Here is a 21634-nt window from a genome sequence, read left to right as displayed (position 1 = left end):
TTAGTGAGGCCACACCTGGAGTATTGTGTTCAGTTTTGGTCTCCTTACTTGAGAAAGGACGTACTGGCACTGGCACTGGAGGGTGTGCAGAGGAGATTCACTCGGTTAATCCCAGACCTGAAATTACGAGGAGAGGTTGAGTAGACTGGGACTGTACTCGTTGGAATTTAGAAGGATGAGGGGGGATCTTATAGAAACATATAAGATTATGAAGGGAATAGATAGGATAGATGCGGGCAGGTTGTTTCCACTGGCGGGTGAAAGCAGAACTAGGGGGCATAGCCTCAAAATAAGGGGAAGTAGATTTAGGGCTGAGTTTAGGAGGAACTTCTTCACCCAAAGGGTTGTGAATCTATGGAATTCCTTGCCCAGTGAAGCAGTAGAGGCTCCTTCATTAAATGAGAAAGGACGTACTGGCACTGGAAGGTGAACATAGAACATAGGATTTACAGTGCAGAAGGAGGCCATTCGACCCATCGAGTCTGCACCGAACCAGTTAAGCCCTCACTTCCACTCTATCCCCGTAACCCAATAACCCCACCTAACCTTTTATGGTCACTAAGGGCAATTTATCATGGCCAATCCACCTAACCTGCACGTCTTTGGACTGTGGGAGGAAACCGGAGCACCCAGAGGAAACCCACGCAGGCATGGGGAGAACGTGCAGACTCCACACAGACAGTGACCCAGCGGGGAATCGAACCTGGGACCCTGGCGCTGTGAAGCCACAGTGCTAATCACTTGTGCTACTGTGCTGTCCAAGGAGAGGTGTGCAGAGGAGATTCACTTGGTTAATCCCAGAGCTGAAGGGGTTGGATTACGAGGAGAGTTTGAGTCGACTGGGACTGTACTCATTGGAATTTAGAAGGATGAGGGGGGCTCTTATAGAAACATATAAAATTATGAAGGGAATAGATAGGATCGATGCGGGCAGGTTGTTTCCACTGGCGGGTGAAAGCAGAACTAGGGGGCAAGGCCTCAAAATAAGGGGAAGTAGATTTAGGACTACGTTTAGGAGGAACTTCCTCACCCAAGGGGTAGTGAATCTATGGAATTCCTTGCCAAGTGAAGCAGTTGAGGTTCCTTCATTAAATGTTTTTAAGATAAAGATAGATAGTTTTTTGAAGAATAAAGGGGTTAAGGGTTATGGTGTTCGGGCCGGAGAGTGGAGCTGAGTCCACAAAAGATCAGCCATGATCTCATTGAATGGTGGAGCAGGCTCGAGGGGCCAGATGGCCTACTCCTGCTCCTAGTTCTTATGTTCTGATGAGAAGCACTTAGATCTACCTAAAACCCTCACCCTATGTCATCTCAAGCTTTGAAATGTGTGAATACAAGATTAGGGTTTTACAATATGATCTGAAGTTACCAGACAATGTGCGAACACAGACTGCATTTGCTGAGGTTTACATTCCTGTAGGGTGACATTTTAATAGATCTTTGATTCTTTTGGGATATCGGGAACACTTTATTCAACCCCATGCATTGAATTGATCCACAAATCAACAACAATATCTTGCATTTATATTGGGCCTTCAACAAAGTGAAAGGTCCCTCACAGGAGTGACTAGCAAACAAAATGGCCTCCGAGCCACATAAGGAGACATGAGGGAAGGTGACGAGAAGGTTGTTTGAAGTGGGCATGTCTCAAGGAGTGTCCGAGGAGGAAGCCTCGGTGGTTTGCTCCAGAGCTTTGGGCCCAGCCACCTGAAGCCACGGCCCTCAGTAGAAACGTGGGACCTGTCAGTGGCAGAATTGGAGAAACGCAGTGACCCTGGAGGGTTGTGGGGCTGGAGGAGATGGCGGAGACATGAAGGGGCAAGGCCATGGAGGGTGTAGGAAAAAAAACAAGGATTCACATTTTATGAATGATCTTGGAGGTTCCTCGGACAGGAGGAGGAGGCAGAGACAGGGAGCCCCTTGATGTTGACGGAGATGGTAATCTGTCCTCTCAATGACTCTCAAGCTTAGGCAATGAACAACTCACCCAGACCCAGTGCCCCAGAATATCTCAGGTTCAACCTGCGACCTGACCTGAGTCACCTGTGGGCTAAATAGATTTCATAGAATTTACAGTGCAGAAGGAGGCCATTCGGCCCATTGAGTCTGCACCGGCTCTTGGAAAGAGCACCCTACCCAAGGTCCACACCTCCACCCTATCCCCTTAACCCAGTAACCCCACCCAACACTAAGGGCAATTTTGGACACTAAGGGAAATTTATCATGGCCAATCCACCTAACCTGCACATCTTTGGACTGTGGGAGGAAACCGGAGCACCCAGAGGAAACCCACGCACACACGGGGAGAACGTGCAGACTCCGCACAGACAGTGACCCAAGCCGGGAATCGAACCTGGGACCCTGGAGCTGCGAAGCAATTGTGCTAACCACTATGCTACCGTGCTAAAGACGGGAATATTGACTGGGATTTCCGCTGTGAATCAGGGGCACCCACTCAGACGGGAAAGGGAAGGAGCTCGGCTGAGGTCAGGAGTAAGCTCAACTCTCCGGTAGCTTCAGTTCTCCCTGGCAAAGCTGGAAACTGCTCCTGGGATTCAGTCGGGACGGTTTCACGGCAGACCAGGGCCCAGCAGCAACGAAGCTGTGAAAATAGATTTGAAAACGCTTGGCATTTTTGAACTTTAAGTGGATAGTCTGCTCATCAGCAAAGGGAATGAAGCTTGGGAAGCTTCTCTAACAAGCGCAGCCTACAAGTCACCCACCCAGTCAGGAAGATGAAAACACCATCCCAAAGTTGGGATAGGAATATTCAAGAAGTGCTAACGGTAGTCTGCAGGATATTGAGCGGTACGTGCTGCGTTCCCATGTCTCAGGAAACCAGGACAACAGATTAAGTGAAGCTTTATGCGGAAGTCTTGAACATTCAGTTGAAAATGACACCAAATCACATGTTGCATGTTGGACGCACTTACCTTGCAAACACGGGCAATTCGGGATATCCAGGGATCAATGTCTAGGTTTGTCGGCAAATACTTTTCTCTGAAGAACATGAAAACCTGGTCATCCATCGCCGACATTCCTACAAAATGGGGATCTGAATGGAAGAAACCAGGAATACCGATTAATACCACGGGGGCTCAGTGAAGGCAGTCTGGGTCACAGCAGGGCGGCACGTCTTGACTTGGTAACAGGGGCAGCACGGCAGCAGATGTGGCTAGCACTGTGGCTTCACAGCGCCAGGGTCCCGGGTTCGATTCCCGGCTTGGGTCACTGTCTGTGCGGAGTCTGCACGTTCTCCCCGTGTGTGCGTGGGTTTCCTCCGGGTGCTCCGGTTTCCTCCCACAGTCCAAAGACGTGCAGGTTAGGTGGATTGGCCAGGATAAATTGCCCTTCGTGTCCAAAAAATGGTTTGGAGGGGATGAGGTGGAAATGAGGGCTTTAGTGGGTCGGTGCAGACTCGATGGGCCGAATGGCCTCCTTCTCCACTGTATGTTCTATGTTTCTATGTTCTATGAGACACAGAAAATTACAGACAGCTGGAAGCTGGTTACTGGCTAAGAAAGATAGACTTGTATTGATATGGTGCCGTTTGTTACCTCAGGATATCCCTAAGTCAATTTTGGAAGTGCACCATTGTAATATGAGAACTGTGTGTAAATTTAATCACGGGCGGCACGGTAGCACAGTGTTTAGCACTGTTGCCTCACGGCGCCAGGGTCGCAGGTTCGATTCCCCGCTGGGTCACTGTCTGTGCAGAGTCTGCACGTCCTCCCCGTGTCTGCGTGGGTTTCCTCCGGGCGCTCCGGTTTCCTTGTACACGTCACTGAAGATGTGCTTGTTGGATGAACTGGACATTCTGACTTCTCCCTCTGTGTACCCGAACAGGCGGCGGAATGTGGCGACTAGTGGCTTTTAACAGCAACTTCATTGCAGTGTTAATGTAAGCCTACCAGTGACAATAAAGATTATTCGAGTTAGTTCAAAAACAGCAGTGGGGTAAATAATGCGATCGTGTTTTAGGAAGATTGGTAGAGAGATAAGTATTGGCCCTGCCACCAGGGTGGTGAAATGCCACTGGGTCTTTTACATCGATATGCGAGAACAGTCAAAAGATGACACTTTTTGACAGGTGAACGCTCTCCCCCCCAGCCCCAGTACTGCACTGTCATGTCGGTCTAAAGTGTGCACTCAGGTCTCTGAGGTGATTTTGAACTTCGTCCATCCTGATGACACTCCATATAATTTGAACGAGTTGAAGCTCCTGATTTTTTATCTCCCTATATCGTTTTGTCATACGCCTCCCCATGCCTGGGAAAGTCTTCAGTATTTCCCTTCTATGAGTCTGTGCTCCGTCGGAAATGGTGGGATTTCTTTTTTTTAAATAAATTTAGAGTAGCCAATTATTTTTTCCAATTAAGGGGCAATTTAGCGTGGCCATTCCACCTACCCTGCTTTGGGTTGTGGGGGTGAAACCCACTCAGACACGGGGAGAATGTGCAAACTCCACACGGACAGTGACCCAGGGCCGGGATTCAAACCCGGGTCCTCAGCGTCGTAGGCAGCAATGCTAACCACTGTGCCACCATGCCGCCCGAATGGTGGGATTTCTGTATGGGTTTTTTGGCACATCAAGGGGCTTCACAAGATTAGAAAACGTGTGTTGTTTCCCCGTGTGTGGTGAATGTAGGAGTTTCAAATATATTGTGTTGTGTATTTGGTGCAGTAAGGGTTAAAAACCTGGGTTAGTGTGTGTGACTGCTGCAGTCATGTTTTTTCAAGAATCCTGGTTCGAAAGGTTGGGAGTCAGGAGTGCAATTAAGGCACCATAAAAAGCTTGGGTTAATGCTGTTTTGTTTGGATTAAGGGGATGGGGGGTTCCCCATGGAGTTAATTAGATTTCAGCTTGGTAAAATGATGTAGTGACTGGGAGCAGCCACGGTAATGGACATTTTGACGAAAGCAGAGTTCTCATTGTGTGTTAGTTGGAGCTGTCAGCAGAACTTAAGATTTTGCTCTCATTGCTGTACAGATCAAGATAGGTCTGTAGACAGATTACCAGTCTTTCCAAGTAGTTCAGTCTTGCCTGATTAGAAGGTGAGCAGAAACAAGCTTCTGAAGAAATACAGCCAGAGTTTCTGCCTGGTTCTGACTGGATTCAGATATTTTCTTTGAAGCAGTAGCACAAGATCGCTCTTTCTCAAAGAACATCTCTGTAAAGCAGGTATTCCTGAGTGCTAACTGTATTTAACGGTGGGGATTGAGAGCTGAGATGGTTCTTTTTGTTGTTTAAAGATAGCAGTTAAGGATACTGTGTTCACTGTGTTGAGTAACATTGTTTAAGGGGTAATTGTAACACATTTTCTGGTGTGATGTTAAAGACTTTAATATTGTGTTGGTAATAAAGTTTGTTTTAATATACCGTATCCCTATTTCTTTGTGAAATCACACCTGGAGCGAAGTATCATTTCCTCACTGTCTAATGAAGTTAACAATAAAATATTGGTGTTTCTGTTCAGTATCCCTGTCCAAAGATGTGCAGGTTGAGTGGATTGGCCAAGTTAAAATCGGCCCTTGCTGTCTAAAGGTTAGGTGGGGTTACTGGGATAGGTGGTGTGCTCTTTCAGAATGTTGGTGCAGACTCGATGGGCCGAATGGCCTCCTTCTGCAATGTAGAGATTCTATGATTGTATTGCTGGGCTCTGCCCTGGGATTATAATATCATGTGAGCCTCCCAGTCTTATGTGTATGTTCCACGGGTCGCTCCAAAGGGACTGATGTAGGGATCAAATCGATCTCTGACCATCAGGCCTTACAAAGGGAGCCCCACAGGTCTATCTGTTGCCAATAAAATTGCACAGGAAGTCACATTTCCTCACACTAGAAGGAACTGAAACAGTTGCTGGGCATCAGGAGGTCTATCACTGTAGACAGTATGCTTTAATTTGTTGCTTCTGCTAATCTGTGACGAGTACATTTTCTTTATCTATTCTTATCACTGCAGTCATCCACAAAACGCAAAACAGCAACCAAATATTTAAAATGCAAAACAGCCAATACCGGTTGTTGATAACTGGCAAGCACAACGGATGTTTGGTGGTGACCTAGCCCAGGAAGTGGAAGCTCAGCAATCTAATCTGGCCCCCGGAGCACCCTAACAGATTTGGCCTCCATGACTTTGACCACTCACTTGCTTGCGTAAGGAGCCCGTCACCTACTTCAGGTGGCCATTAGGGCTGCCAGAAAAACAGTCAAACCTAACTTTGGTTCCAGTGTTCGACAGGTATCCTTAAGGCGCACAACATTAGGCCCCCAAAATTTGTCGGGGTTTCATCCCACGAGTGTAGAATGCGGCCTTTTCGTATTAATAATGAAGAAAATAGGATAAGGGACTGAAAAGTGGACAAGGCAGCCATTTCCTGGTTGTTAAAAATGCAAGCAGAAGTTGGCTGTAGATCGGGTTTTAAACTTAATAGCAGTTACCAGAAAACAAAAAGGAACCGAATGCATAAAGCATTCGAAACAAAATTGATAAGTTCACAGCGCAAACAGAGACAATGGGGTGTGATTTGGTGATGATTACTGAGACACAGTTACAGACCAGGGCTGGGAGTTGAATATCCAAGGGTACTCAGTATTTTGGAAGGAAAGGCAGAAAGGAAAATGATGTGGGGCTGCATTCTCCGTTCTGGAGACTAAGTCCCCACGCCGGCGTGAAAACATTAGCGTTTCACGATGGAAAAATTGTCGTTATACAGCCACCAGTTCCCTGTTCCGGCGGGGGGCTAGCAGCCAGGGAGCATAGAGCTCCAGCGGCTGGTATGGCCTGGAGAATTGCCGGGTCTGTGGCAGCGCACGCACACGGCAGCCGCCCACAACGGCCGCGCTGTGCTTCGTGGTGGATGCCGATCGTAGACCCGGCCCGCAAAATAGTCTCCCCCCCCCCTTCGACTAGGTCGCCCACCCCGGACCGCCCCACCCCCAAAGATGTCCAAAGATCGGTCCTCCCCTGACTGTGATGGCACTGGACTGAGTCCGCAGCCGCCACGCTGAGTTTCCGACGTGTCCCACGCCGTTGGGAATTCGGCCGGTCGCGGACAGAGCATCGCGGAGTGGGCCTCAGCCAACGTACGGAGGCCATGGATACGGTGTGTGGCGTACTCTGTGCCCAGTCGCGGAACGCGATTTCGGCGTTGCGGATCGGAGAATCCAGCCATTTGGTGTAAACTTGCTGGTAAAGGAAGTGATCAGTGTTTAGTGGGAAATGACACAGGCACTGGAAATTGAGATGTGGAATCAGTCTGGATAGAATTAAGAAATAGCAAAGGAAAGAAGCTCCTGGTGCGAGTAATCGATAGGGCCCCAAACAGTAGCTCCACAGAGGGTCACAGTATAAAGCAGGAAATACTGGGTGGGGGCTTGTAAAAAAGAGAGGCCAATAATCATGAGTGGTTTCAAAAGGTATACAGATGTCATTAATCAAATTGGCAAGGGTAGCCTTGAGGGAGAGTTTATTGAATGTATTAGAAGTTGTTTCTTGAATGTATTAGAAGCAAGATTGTAAGAGGGGGGGGGAAAGCATCCACGGCTAAGCGAGTAAATTGAAGATAACATAAAGACAAAAACTAAGCCATACCATATTGCAAAGGCCAGTGGCAGGCTGGAAGCTTGGGGAACTTTTAAAGATCATCAAAGAGTTACAAAAAGAGTAATAAAGAAGCAAAGATAAATTGTGAAATAAGCACAAAATATATAAAAGTGTAGCAAAAGCTTCAATAAATATCTAAAAAAGGGAAGAGAGTAGCTAAAGTGAATGTAGCTAAAGGGAATGTAGATAAAGGGAAGAGAGTAGCTAAAGTGAATGTAGCTAAAGGGAATGTAGCTAAAGTGAAGAGAGTAGCTAAAGTGAATGTTGGTCCCTTGGCGGATAAGACTGGGGAATTAATAGAGAGGAACGCAGAAATGGCGGAAGTGCTGAATCAATATTTTATGTCAGTTTTCATGGTAGAGGACACTAGTAAAATCGCAATAATGACAGGTAATGTAGAGGTAATAGGAAGGGAGGAACTTAACAAACTCATCATCAATAGGGAAAAAGTATTAAAACTATCGGGATTGAAGGCAGAAAAGTCTCCAGGGCATGATGGCCTACATTCTCGGGTCTTAAAGGAAGCGGCAGCGGAAATGGTGGGTCCATGGGTTCCAATTTTCTAAAATTCCCTGAATGCAGGAAAAGTTCCAGTGGATTGGACGATTACTAATATAACACCTTTAGTCAAACGGGCAGGAGACAGAAAGTACAGAACTATGGACCAGTTAGTTTAACATCCGTCATTGGGAAAATGTTACAACCATTAGTAAGGAAGTAATAACAGGACATATGGAAAGTCAAAACGCAATCCATCAGAGTCAGCGTGGTTTTATGAAGGATAAATCGTGTTTGCCAAAGTTCTTTGAAGATGTAATAAGCAAGGTGGATAATGGGGATCCAGTAGATGTCGTGTATCTGGACTTCCAGAAGGCTTTTGATAAAGTGCCACAGAAAAGCTTAACACACAAGGTTGGATCACTGAGATTAGGAGTAATTTATTAGCTTGGATAGAAGGCTGGCTGACGGACAGGAGACAGAGTCGGGATAAATGAGTCTCTTTCTGGCTGTCAAGATTTAACTAGTCGGGTGCCACAGGATTCAGTCCTCGAGCCCCAGCTATTTACAATGTATATTAATGACTCGGATGCAGGGATAAAAGGTTCCATAGCTACATTATCAGATGACTAAAGTAGGTGGGACAGTACTTTGCAATGAGGAAAGAAAAGATGTACAAATGGATGTAGATAGGTTAGGTGAGTGGGCCAGGATTTGGCAGATGGAGTTTAGCAGGGAGAAGTGTGAGGTTATCCATTTGGATCGGAAAAATGGAAAGGCGGGAGGGGAGGGGCTTCTATTGGCCTCAGTATCCCTGGAGGAAGGGAAACTCCAATTCCTGGGCATAATACTTCTGAGATCAGGTAACACTCACGGGAACCGATCTCTAGGCTTCCCTGATGGAAGGGGGGAGAGGGGGAGATGTACGGAAAAGGGGGGTGGAAAAGAACACTGCAACTCAGCAGTGATGATGAGGGAAAGAGTGCAGCTTGTCACGTTTAAAAAGAGTGGCAAAAAGCCGATCCGTGTTTGCACTTACCTTGCAGCCAATTGTCAATAGATAGCAGCCACTGCGCAGTACTGCTCTTTTTGTATCCCCGAAGAAGCTTCCCTTCCCCTTTCTCGTATAAAGGTGCTACTGAATAGAGTCTTTCATCTGGAACAAGAAAGCCAAAACACACACTGAGTAAACTGACTCCAGCTCCAAAGGAATCTGAACTTGAGTTGTAAGGGGACTTACCTTCAACCAATGAAGCGAAACCATGTTTGGGGGTGAAGGGGCAAACGCCATTTCCGAGGGGACGACTTCGTCCATTGATCATTGAATCGAACTTCTTGTCAAACTGTTGAAAAAAGTCACAGTTGATTGGCACTTTGATTTTCTCAAATTAATAGAATGATTTATAGTCTATTAATATTCCAAAGAAGTACAGATTTGGTGGATTGGCCACGCTAAATTGCCCCTGAGTGACCAAAGGTCAGGTGGGGATACAGGGATCGGGTGGGGGGGGGCTCTTTTAGAGGATCGGCGCAGAATAGATGGGCCGAATGGCCTCCTTCTACACTGTAGGGATTCTATGGTTTTATTCTATGATTGATCTCACCCGTTCGACAAGGAAGGTTACCACTTAAATAGAAAGAAAGCTTGGGCAGTGTTGCCATGTCATGTGACAATCAGGATTGGCGTAATATTCCGCACGGGACCTCCGGAGTGGGAATGGATATCTTCCCCGTGGTCCTTGAGGAGTATGAGCTCCCCACGTTGGGGGCGGGAGGTCTCTATTATCCTTTGGATAAAAGGTCGGCCAAACAGGTACCTGCGAGGGATCTACCGGACAGCATATGCACCATGTTGTAAATAAAACTACGTGACTTTATTTCCTCAGAGTGACTCTCCGTGTTCTTATTAAATGGGGTAGAGGGTAATCTGGGTGAAACTTGGTCTCTTTCCCCCTCTAACAATTTCTGCGCTGCTGTTCCGAGATTCTGTGGAATCGGCTTTCTTGATTCCAATGGCATCTAATGAAAAATAAAGGTGTTCGGAGATAGTGGGTGGGGTTATATGACCCCTCCCACTGGCGGCGATGTTCCGCTCACACCAATTTTGGGATTTAAAACCTGCCACGGCTGGGACGGAAGGTCACGATAACAGGAACATAGGAAATCGGAGCAGAGATAAACCATTCAGCCCATCAGATCTGCTCCCGCTTTTCAAATCAATCATGGCTAATCATTGACCTTGACGCCATTTTCCCCCACTGTCCTTGATTCCCTTGATATTATTGGTGCCCAGAAAATCTATCGATTTCTATCTCGAACATGCTCAGTAATTGAGTCTACCCTCAAGGGTAGACAATTACAAAGATTCTGAGTCAGATTCCTTTCCAGGATGTGGGCGTTGCTGGTTAGATCAGCCTTTGTTGCCCATCCCTAGTTGCCCTTCAGAAGGTGGGGGTGAGCTGCCTTCTTGAACCGCTGCAGTCCTTAAGGTGTAGGTACACCCACTGTGCTGCCAGAGAAGGAGTTCCAGGATTTAGACCCAGCGACAGCGAAGAAACGGCGATATATTTCCAAGTCAGGATGGTGAGTGGCTCAGAGGGGAACCTCCAGCTGGTGGGGTTCCCTGTTATCTGCTGCTCTTCTCCTTCTAGATGGTAGAGGCCGTGGGTTTGGAAGGCGCTGCCTAAGGTGAGTTTCTACATTACATCTTGTCGATGGTACACACGGCTGCCGCTGTTCGTCGGTGGTGGTGGAAGGGGGAGCAATCAAGCGGGGCTGCTTTGTCCTGGATGGTGTTGAGCTTCTTGAGGGGCAATGCTTAGATCCGCTCTTGTAGGAGATGGTCATTGCTTGGAACTTGTGTGGCGCGAATGTAACTTGCCACTTGTCAGCCCGAGCCTGGATATTGTCCAGGTCTTGCTGCATTTGGACAGGGACTGCTTTGTTATCTGAGGAGTCGCGAATGGTGCTGAACATTAATCAGTCATCCGCAAACATCCCCACTTGTGACCTTATGATGGAAGGAAGGTCATTGATGAAGCAGCTGAAGATGGTTGGGCCGAGGACACTACCCTGAGGAACTCCTGCAGTGATGTCCTGGAGCTGAGATGATTGACCTCCAACCACCACAACCATCTTCCTTTGTGCCGGGTATGACTCCAACCAGCAGTTTGTCCCTTTGATTCTAATTGACTCCAGTTTTGCTGGGGCTAATTGATATCATACTCGGTCAGATGCTGCCTTGGTGTCAAGGGTAGCCACTCTCACCTCACCTCTGGCAATCAGCTCCTTTGTCCATGTTTGAACCAAGGCTGTAATGAGGTCAGGAGCTGAGTGACCCTGGCGGAACCCAAACTGAGTGTCCGTGAGCAGTGATTGCGGAGTAAAATCTATTGGCGAGATGTGGGTGTCGCCGGCTGGACTAGTATTCATTGGCCATCCCTTTGTGAAGGGGGTGGCAAGCTGCCTTCTTGATATCGCTGCTGTCCCTGTGAATGAAGAAAAAGCTCCTCACCTCAGTCCTAAATGGCCTGCCCCCCATTCTGAGACTGCCCCCTGGTTCTCAACTCACTCTCCAGGGGTAAAACATCCCACTCACACCCACCCTACTTCAGGTGGCCATAGCAATTCTATGGTTCTATGAAAGATCAATCCCGCCATCCTAGGAATCAGCCTGGTGAATCGATTTTGCAATCCCTTAATGGCAAGCACATTGTTCCTTGCGCAAGGAGACCAAAACTGTACATCATATTACAGCTACAGTCTCGCCAAGGCAGCAAGTAACTGCAGATTCTGCAATACCTAAATGATGCGAGATATATATGTGATGTAGATACGTGACATGACACGTTGACATATCAAAAGATGAAATTTTGACATCCTTTTGTGCAATGTGTAATATTAACCTGTCATTTTGCTTGGCACTGTGCAGTAGTTAGCACGGCTGCCTCTCAGCGCCTGGGAGGGATCAATTCCAGCCTCGGGCCACTGTCTGCGCGGAGTCTGCATGTTCTCCCCGTGTGTGTGCGTGGGTTTCCTCCGGGTGCTCCGGTTTCCTCCCACTGTCCAAAGATGTGGCTGAACTGGCCATGCTAAATTGCCCCTTTGTGTCAAAAGGTGAGGTTAGCTGGGGTTGCAGGGACAGGGTGGGGGGGAATGCGCCGAGGAGGGGGTGTCCTTTCAGAGGATTGGCGCAGACTCGATGGGCTGAATGGCCTCCTTCTGCACTGTAGGGATTCTATTCCATGATTCCATGAACCAGATATGAGGACGAAATAGGACTTCTAATCTATCATTTTGATATTTTAATCCTAGTGTTGTTTTTAAACATGAGTTGTAATAAAGAAAGCTGTCTCCCTCTCACTGTATTTTTCCACCACAATTCTCGGCCTACACATCAGTATTTATTTTTCTCTATGTCTACAGAGCTGAAGTTGCTGTAGCTGATAAGTCTGAGCCTGCGTGTCTGCTAGAATGTGATAGTGCATGTTCTCAAGGAGCAGTCAAAGCTGAATAACAAGGCCCGCTGAACCTATACTTGGTATGTTGTTGTAACTGCTGTTTTGAGAAATCCTGCACGCTTGCAAAAATAATAGCGTTCTCTGAGCAAATCCCGAATCTTCGTGTCATTGGTCCCACAACAACTTGTTCACTATTATTTGTCCCCTTTCTTTCGTGTAACATCAGGCATTTTAAATATGATTTTTTTCCCTGGAGAGTAGGAGGCTTAGGGGTGACCTTATGAAGGTCTACAAAATAATGAGGAGCATAGATAAGGTAGATAGTCGACATCTTTTCCCAAAGGTACAGGAGTCTAGTACTAGAGGTCAGAGGTTTAAGGTGAGAGGGGAGAGATACAAAAGGGACCAGAGGGGTAATTTCTTCACACAGAGGGTGGTGAGTGTCTGGAACGGGCCGCCAGAGGCAGTGGTAGAGGCGGGTACGGTTTTGTCTTTAAAAAAGCAGTTAGACAGTTACATGGGCAGGGTGGGTATAGAGGGATATGGGCCCAATGCGGGCAAGTGGGACTAGCTTAGAGATAGAAACTGGGCGGCATGGACCAGCTGGGCCGAAGGGCCTGTTTCCCTGCTGTAAACATCTATCACTCTATCTATGACTCTATGACAATAATGGGTGTTTGGTAGCTTCACTTTTTTCAAGAAGGTATTATCTTTCGCATTTCACAGCCCAGAGACATATTTCAATGGAATTTATGTTGTCAAAATGCTTGAAACGGACGCAAGATATTAGTTTCGATATTTTCTTCATTGCTGGTCTCCAGATCTCCCTGGACATACGCAAGCTTGTGATTGTCAGAGGCCTTCAGTGCCAGGGCATCAGTGCACTAGATCCTCAGGGTAGTTGCCCTAGGCCCAATCATCTCCAGCTCCTTTGTCCACGGCCTTCCCTCCACCACAAGGTCAGAAGTGGGGATATCTGCTGACGATTGCACAATGTTCAGCACCATTCGGAACTCCTCATATACTCAAGCAACCCCTGCCCCCATGCGGCAAGACCCTGGACAACATTCAGGTTTGGGCTAATAATTGGCAAGTCACATTCATACCACATCAGTGCCAAATGAAAGAATCTAATTATAGAATCCTTACAGTGCAGAAGGAGGCCATTCGGCCCATCAGGTCTGCACCGGCCCTTGGAAGAGCACCCTACTTAAGACCACGCCGTAACCTCACCGAACCTTTTGGACACTAAGGGGCAATTTAGCACGGCCAATCCACCTGACCTGCACAGCTTTGGACTGTGGGAGGAAACCAGAGCACCCGGAGGAAACCCACACAGACATGGAGAGGAAGTGCAGACTCCACACAGACAGTGACCCAAGGCTGGAATTGTGCCCGGATCCCTGGAGCTGAAGGCAGCAGTGTTAGCCACTGTGCCATCCTTTGACATTCAACATCATTACCATCACCGAAGTCCCTGCCAAGCAGCATTCTTGAGCTTACCATTTATCAGGACCTCAGCTCGTACCCCTTTATAAAAACTGTGCCCACAGGAGTAGGTCAGAGGCTGGGAAATAATTCTGCAACGAGTGACTCACCCCACTTCCTCACTCCCTAAAGCCTGTCTAAAATCTACAAGACAAAAGTCAGGAGTGTGAAGGAACATTGAACGAATGCAGCACCAAAAACACTCAAGGAGCTTGACGTGATTCAGGACAGACAAGCCCCTTTGTTTCCCACCCCACCGACCAATTTAATTATTCAATTGCTCCACCGCTGATGCACAGTAACGGCCTTGTACCATCCACAAGATGCACTGCAGCAACTCACCAAGGTTCCTGAGACAGCACCTTCCAAACCCACGACCTCTACCATCTAGAAGGACAAGAGCAGCAGATACCTGGGAACCTCACCACCTGGAGGTCCCCCTCCAAGTCACTCACCACCCTGACTTGGAAATATATCGGCCGTTCCTTCACTGTCACTGGGGCAAAATCCTGGAATTCCCTCCCCAACAGCACGCTGGGTGTACCTACACCACAAAAATCCCGATAAATCTTAAGTGAATTAGTCATTCTGAATTCTCCCTCCGTGTACCCGAACAGACGCGGCCTGTGGCGACTAGGGGCTTTTCACAGTAACTTAATTGCAGTGTTAATGCAAGCCTTCGTGTGACACTAATAAAGATTATTATTATTATGGGCTCTATTATTATGAGTTCCTCAGGGTAGTATCCTAAGCCCAACCATCTTCGGCTGCCTCATCAATGACTTCCCTTCCATCAGAAGGTCAGAAGTGGAGATGTTTGCGGGTGACTGCACCATGTTCAGCACCATTCGCGACTCCTCAGATAATGAAGCAGTCCCTGTCCAAATGCAGCAAGACCTGGACAATATCCAGACTCGGGGCTGACAAATGGCAAGTTACATTTGCGCCACACCAGTGCCGGACGATGACCATCTCCTACAAGAGAGGATTTAACCATCGGCCCCTTGACATTCAATGGCATTACCATCGCTGAATCCCTCACAATCAACATCCTGGGGTTACCATTGATCAGAAACTGAACTGGACCCAGCCATATCAATACTGTGGCTACCAGGGCAGATCAAAGGGTAGAAATCCTACGGCGAGTAACTCACCTCCTGATCCCCCAAAGCCTGTCCACCATCTCCAAGGCACAAGTCAGAAGTGTAACCAACTTTTTGCGACTCATGTACTAGCACACCCAGGTCTCTCTGCACAGCAGCATGTTTTAATATTTTATCATTTAAATAACAAAGGGGCTGTTTAGCTCAGGGCTAAATCGCTGGCTTTGAAAGCAGGCCAAGGCAGGCCAGCAGCACGGTTCAATTCCCGTAACAGCCTCCCCGAACAGGCGCCGGAATGTGGCGACTTGGGGCTTTTCACAGTAACTTCATTTGAAGCCTACTTGTGACAATAAGCGATTTTCATTTTTCATAATCCCTTTTGCTGTTATTCCTACCAAAATGGATAACCTCACATTTGTCAACATTGTATTCCATCTGCCAGACCCTAGCCCATTCACTTAGCCTATCCAAATCCCTCTGCAGACTTCCGGTATCCTCTGCACTTTTTGCTTTACCACTTATCTTAGTGTCGTCTGCAAACTTGGCCACATTGCCCTTGGTCCCCAACTCCAAATCATCTATGTAAATTGTGAACAATTGTGGGCCCAACACTGATCCCTGAGGGGCCACTAGCCTTTAAGGTGAATACACTTTAGAATTTATTCCAAAAATACTTACAAATAGCCAACATTTAGGTTTCCAGGCATTGGTTCCACAGAGTAGGAGGTGAGTTGAGTTGAATTTTTGCAGGACCATGATAACGTTGTCGCAATGACCCTGGAGTTAAATAACAATCATGAATGTTTAAACAACGTTAGGAATCGAGACACACACCAGAGATACCAGCTGAACATGATTTTGTTCAGAATGTGATTAGAAACCTTTTGGTATCGTAAAGGAAAAGTCTTGGGGCCTAGCAAGAGCCACTAAACTTCCAGATTAACTACCTCCACAATTCCAACAGGAAGGCAGCCGGGAACAGGCTGAGATAAGCCTTTGTTTAGGGCCTCACTCCAAACAAGGTGACCAGAATTGCCTGGGAAATCCTCAGACGATGATCAAGCTGGGCACAAAGGCACAGGGGAACTGGGGGCTCAGGTCAGGGGTCACGCGGATTCAAGGCAGAGATTTCCCTTTCAAAGATTTCAAAGGCAGCATCTGGGGACCTAGTCCGGCTTTTCGACGGGGAAGGAGGGAAGGTCACAAAATCCCTCCCCCAACTGGCCGGCCAAATGGTGCATTTTTGGAACCTCCTTCGATGAATGGCGGAGATGAATTGGTCGTAACACAGGGTGCCACTAGCTCCAACCAAATGAGGTGGCCTCCACCAACCCCACATCAACCAAAGCTCTACGACACCCAAGAACCTGTCACAAAGGCCAGGATTGCACGACATGACATTTTTTTGCCGCCCTTCGGCCTACCGTTCACAAATAATTAATTCCCACATCCAAATCGACAATGAAAACTTCCCCTTGTCCACGGCTCTGCGAAGCTGTCTGGCACCATTGGGAAGGGTGCCCAGGAACCAAGTCCTATTCTAAGAATGGCGCAAGAACTGGCAGCTCTTCATGGGGATGCCAGTTTCTCGGGCAGGGGGCCATTACTTTTTCACAATAACAATTAAACAGGAGGTAAAAACGGCAGCGGTTGAATCGACGTTCAATTATAAGACAATCACGGAGACTTCTCCTGGGAGGGTTCTTTTGATTCTTGAGCTTCGACGAAATGAAATGAACTAAAAGGTTTTTCAGAACTCACCAATTTCTTCTCTTGACATTTTTTTTTGGCTTCATCGTCCTTCGGGAGTTTGTGCTGGAAGGTAAAGAAAGAAGAGTGGTGACTAACATTGAACAATACTGTTATGGGCGAGGCGTTTTCAGAACCCCAAAATGTATCATGGAGTTCAACCAACCTCTCCCTTTAATGGATTTGTTGCTTTTCCGAGCACACGGCTTGTTCCCTAGGGGTGGGATTACAATTATGGACACGTGGGTTTTTAAACACAAAACAATGCTTATTCCATGAACTCCCAACTTAACATCTTAAATAAACATTGGATCTCTTAACACCCCTTACTTCAAAGATAACGCCGAAAATATTGCAACAGTAAATAATTCCTCAAAATGTTCCTTCAAACTTCCAAGAGACTTAACACCTTTAAACAGAGTCACATCAGGTTAAAGGCTTTACTATTATGAGTTTAAATCATCCAAATGATCCAGAGATAGTCTTTCATGGCAGAGATCCAGCTCACTGCAAACACAGACACTCCCCAAGCTCTTTTTCTCCAAACTGCAGCTCTCTGGAAACACACAGACACACACAAGCTCTTTTTCAAAACTGAAATTAAAAACTGCAAAATGGCTGGTCTAAAGCCCAGCTCCACCCACTCTGTGACATCACTGTTTTCGTAAAGGTACATTGCTTAAACATCATGTCTTAAAGGTACTCTCACATGACACCTCCCCCCAAGAAAAAAAAAAAACCATCAACTGCAAGATGGTTTCATTTTTCATTTTTGCACCATCCGCTAAGAAATATACACAGTAAATATACATTTTCATTTAAAGAAAACAGCACACTCAAACAGGTATAATAATATAGTCCATTTTTCTTCGTTCTTCTTCCTCCAACCGAAAACTTTCTCAATTGATCACATTCGTGACAACAATGGCTGACCTGACCTCAGCTCCACCCACTCTCTGACAACACTGTTTTCTTAAAGGTACATTGCTTAAACATCATGTCTTAAAGGTAGAACATAGAACATTACAGCGCAGTACAGGCCCTTCGGCCCTCGATGTTGCGCCGACCTGTGAAACCACTCTAAAGCCCATCTACACTATTCCCTGATCGTCCACATGTCTATCCAATGACTATTTAAATGCCCTTAATGTTGGCGAGTCCACTACTGTTGCAGGCAGGGCATTCCACGCCCTTACTACTCTCTGAGTAAAGAACCTACCTCTGACATCTGTCCTATATCTATCTCCCCTCAATTTAAAGCTATGTCCCCTCATGCTAGACATCACCATCCGAGGAAAAAGGCTCTCACTGTCCTCCCTATCCAATCCTCTGATCATCTTGTATGCCTCAATTAAGTCACCTCTTAACCTTCTTCTCTCGAACGAAAACAGCCTCAAGTCCCTCAGCCTTTCCTCATATGATCTTCCCTCCATACCAGGCAACATTCTGGTAAATCTCCTCTGCACCCTTTCCAATGCTTCCACATCCTTCCTAGACAGAGTCCGTTCCCTAAAGGACATCAGGGAACCAGATGGCTTTTTACAACAATTGACAATAGCTTCATGGGCATCATTAGACTTTTAATTCCAGATGTTTTAAAATCTCTAATTTCACCCTCTGCTGAGGTAGGATTTGAACCCTGACATTACTCTGGGTCTCGGGATTACGAATACCTCCCTGTGGGGGCAGTGGTAGAGTGATAGTAATCCAGAAACCCAGGTTAATGCTCTGGGGATCTGGGCTCAAATCCCCCCCATGGCAGATGGTGAAATTTGAATTCAATTAAAATGTTGCAATTAAAAGAGTGTCGATTGTTGTAAAAACTCATCTGGGTTCAATAAATGCCTACGTCCCATAAACGAATAAAGGAAAAAAAACTAGCCCAGTGACAATACCTGGGACCTGGGTTCGATTTCGACCTGGGGTAACTGTGTGGAGTTTGCACAATCTCCCCACTCTCACATATCAATACATTTAAATATTGGAAAGTAACATGGCCAACTATACTCCTTGGGGTGTGTGAGTGTGGTGGAGGGGGTGTCCCGTGAGTGGCTTGGTCTTTTAAAGAGTTTCTCTAATGTTAGAAGTATTTCTCCCCCCCCCCCTTTACAAATAGCCAACATTTAGGTTTCCAGGCATTGGTTCCACAGAGTAGGAGGTGAGTTGAGTTGAATTTTTGCAGGACCATGATAACGTTGTCGCAGTGACCCTGGAGTTAAATAACAATCATGAATGTTTAAACAACGTTAGGAATCGAGACACACACCAGAGATACCAGCTGAACATGATTTTGTTCAGAATGTGATTAGAAACCTTTTGGTATCGTAAAGGAAAAGTCTTGGGGCCTAGCAAGAGCCACTAAGCTTCCAGATTAACTACCTCCACAATTCCAACAGGAAGGCAGCCGGGAACAGGCTGAGATAAGCCTTTGTTTAGGGCCTCACTCCAAACAAGGTGACCAGAATTGCCTGGGAAATCCTCAGACGATGATCAAGCTGGGCACAAAGGCACAGGGGAACTGGGGGCTCAGGTCAGGGGTCACGCGGATTCAAGGCAGAGATTTCCCTTTCAAAGATTTCAAAGGCGGCACCTGGGGTCCGAGTCAACTCTCCTCCTTGGGGAGTGTGAGTGTGATGGAGGGGGTGTCCCGTGCATGGCCCGGTCTGTTAAATAGTTTCTCAGACGTTAGAAGTGCTTCCCCCCCCCCCCCTCACCCCACCACCACCACCAACTCTTTACCGGTATGGCGGATATTAGCTATGAATAAACTAGGATTGTTCTCCCGAGAGAGACAGAGGCTGAGGGGGTGACCTGATAGAAGTTTATAAAATTATTCGGGGTACAGATAGGGTGAACAGTGGAAGCTTTTTCCCAGGGCGGAAATGACAATTACAAGGGGGCACAAGTTCAAGGTGAGGGGGGAGATGTGCGGGGGAGTTTGTTTTACACAGAGGGTGGTGGTGGCCTGGAATGCACGGCCAAGTGAGCTGGTTGCGTGCAGTTCTGGTCACCACATTACCAGAAGGATGTGGATGCTTTAGAGAGGGTACAGAGGAGGTTCACCAGGATGTTGCCTGGTATGGAGGGTGCTAGCTATGAAGAAAGGTGGAGGAGATTAGGATTGTTTTCGTTGGAAAGACGGAGGTTGAGGGGGGACCTGATTGAGGTCTACAAAATTATGAGAGGTATGGACAGGGTGGATAGCAACAAGCTTTTTCCAAGAGTGGGGGTGTCAATTACAAGGGGTCACGATTTCAAGGTGAGAGGGGGAAAGTTTCAGGGAGATGTGCGTGGAAAGTTTTTTACGCAGAGGGTGGTGGGTGCCTGGAACGCTTTGCCAGCGGGGGTGGTAGAGGCGGGCACGACAGCATCATTTAAGATGCATCTAGACAGATATATGAATGGGCGGGGAACAGAGGGAAGTAGATCCTTGGAAAATAGGCGACAGGTTTAGATAAAGGATCTGGATCGGCGCAGGCTGGGAGGGCCGAAGGGCCTGTTCCTGTGCTGTCATTTTCTTTGTTCTTTGTTCTTCATTAAAAACATTCAACAGTTTTATCAGTTTGACTCAACACACTGATAAGGTGAACAAAACAAAAAGCTTTCAAATGCCACAAACATATGTGATGAAATACAAGGAACGAATGGACATTGTGTGACTTTCCATTGCAAATACCCAAGCCGCTCGCGAGCTTTTGTGTTTCACACAATGAACGTTGATTGACGTAAAGTGCGGTTATATATTCTGAACAACTGTTCCCGCAGGGTAGGAGGTTACTCTGATCTTAACTATCCCGGGGCAAAGGTCAAACTGCCAACTCGCGTGGGAATGTCCCATTCCCAAAGGTAACAGAATTGGTCATCTCGATCGATCAAATATTTATCCACCTTCACTTTAATTGGTGATCCGGCTCCACCAGCCTCCGAGGCAGCGAATTCCCGAGATTCACCACCCCCTGCAGATGGAATTTCCACGCACGTCAGTTTTAAATGACCAGCCCTTTATCGTGTGGATATGTTCCCTTGTTCGAGGCTCTCCCACTCGTGCAAACACCTCACCATCTGCTCGGTCAAGCCCCCTCAACATCTTATGGACAGGATTCGCAGTCCGCCAGCTGCGTTGTCTGGTGCGGCGCACCCCCGCCGACAATGGAATTCTCCGTTCCCGCAGCCGGCCAATGGCGTTTCCCACTGTGGCCACCCCACACCGTCGGGAAACCGCTGTTATCCCCCCTCGCCATCCCTGGACTACCTCCCACCAGTCCCCCCAGCCCCCGCCGAAGTCCCCCCCCCCCAGCCAGCGGAACGGCTCCTCCCCCCCAGGTGAGGTCCCCAAAAACTGTGAGGACACGCGACCTACGCCTTCGGGAAGTCGGCCCATCGGGGGCGGAGCATCGGGGAGGAGCCTCAGGGGCGGATCCTCGGGGGCGGAGCCTCGGGGAGGAGCCTCGGGGCGGAGCATCGGGGAGGAGCCTCGGGGGTGGAGCATCGGGGGAGGGCCTCAGGGGCGGATCCTCGGGGGCGGAGCCTCGGGGAGGAGCCTCGGGGGAGGAGCATCGGGGAGGAGCCTCAGGGGCGGATCCTCGGGGGCGGAGCCTCGGGGAGGAGCCTCGGGGCGGAGCATCGGGGAGGAGCCTCGGGGGAGGAGCCTCGGGGGAGGGCCTCAGGTGACGTCCTGAGGTGGTCCCAACGGCGTGCGGCGTACACAGCGATGATGCCGTTTTTGAGGG

The 21634-nt window shown here is 47.8% G+C and overlaps 1 protein-coding gene across 1 annotated transcript in view; it reads right to left on the bottom strand.

Annotated features, from left to right (window-relative positions):
- LOC140404483 (semaphorin-7A-like) overlaps nucleotides 1-21634 on the bottom strand; it is a 74421-nt gene that overhangs the window by 17474 nt on the left and 35313 nt on the right. The window contains exons 3-7 of the mRNA XM_072493091.1: nucleotides 16917-16970; nucleotides 15834-15932; nucleotides 9345-9447; nucleotides 9144-9260; nucleotides 2934-3055 (exon numbers count right to left, since the gene is read on the bottom strand). Of these exons, the coding sequence (XP_072349192.1) occupies nucleotides 2934-3055; nucleotides 9144-9260; nucleotides 9345-9447; nucleotides 15834-15932; nucleotides 16917-16970 (495 nt within the window). The remainder of the gene's footprint in view (nucleotides 1-2933; nucleotides 3056-9143; nucleotides 9261-9344; nucleotides 9448-15833; nucleotides 15933-16916; nucleotides 16971-21634) is intronic.

Source organism: Scyliorhinus torazame, chromosome 30 (genome assembly GCF_047496885.1).
Source record: "Scyliorhinus torazame isolate Kashiwa2021f chromosome 30, sScyTor2.1, whole genome shotgun sequence".
Lineage (NCBI taxonomy): Eukaryota > Metazoa > Chordata > Chondrichthyes > Carcharhiniformes > Scyliorhinidae > Scyliorhinus > Scyliorhinus torazame.
The sequence above is the reverse complement of the archived record's forward strand: the minus strand, read 5'-3'. Positions and strand labels throughout refer to the sequence as shown.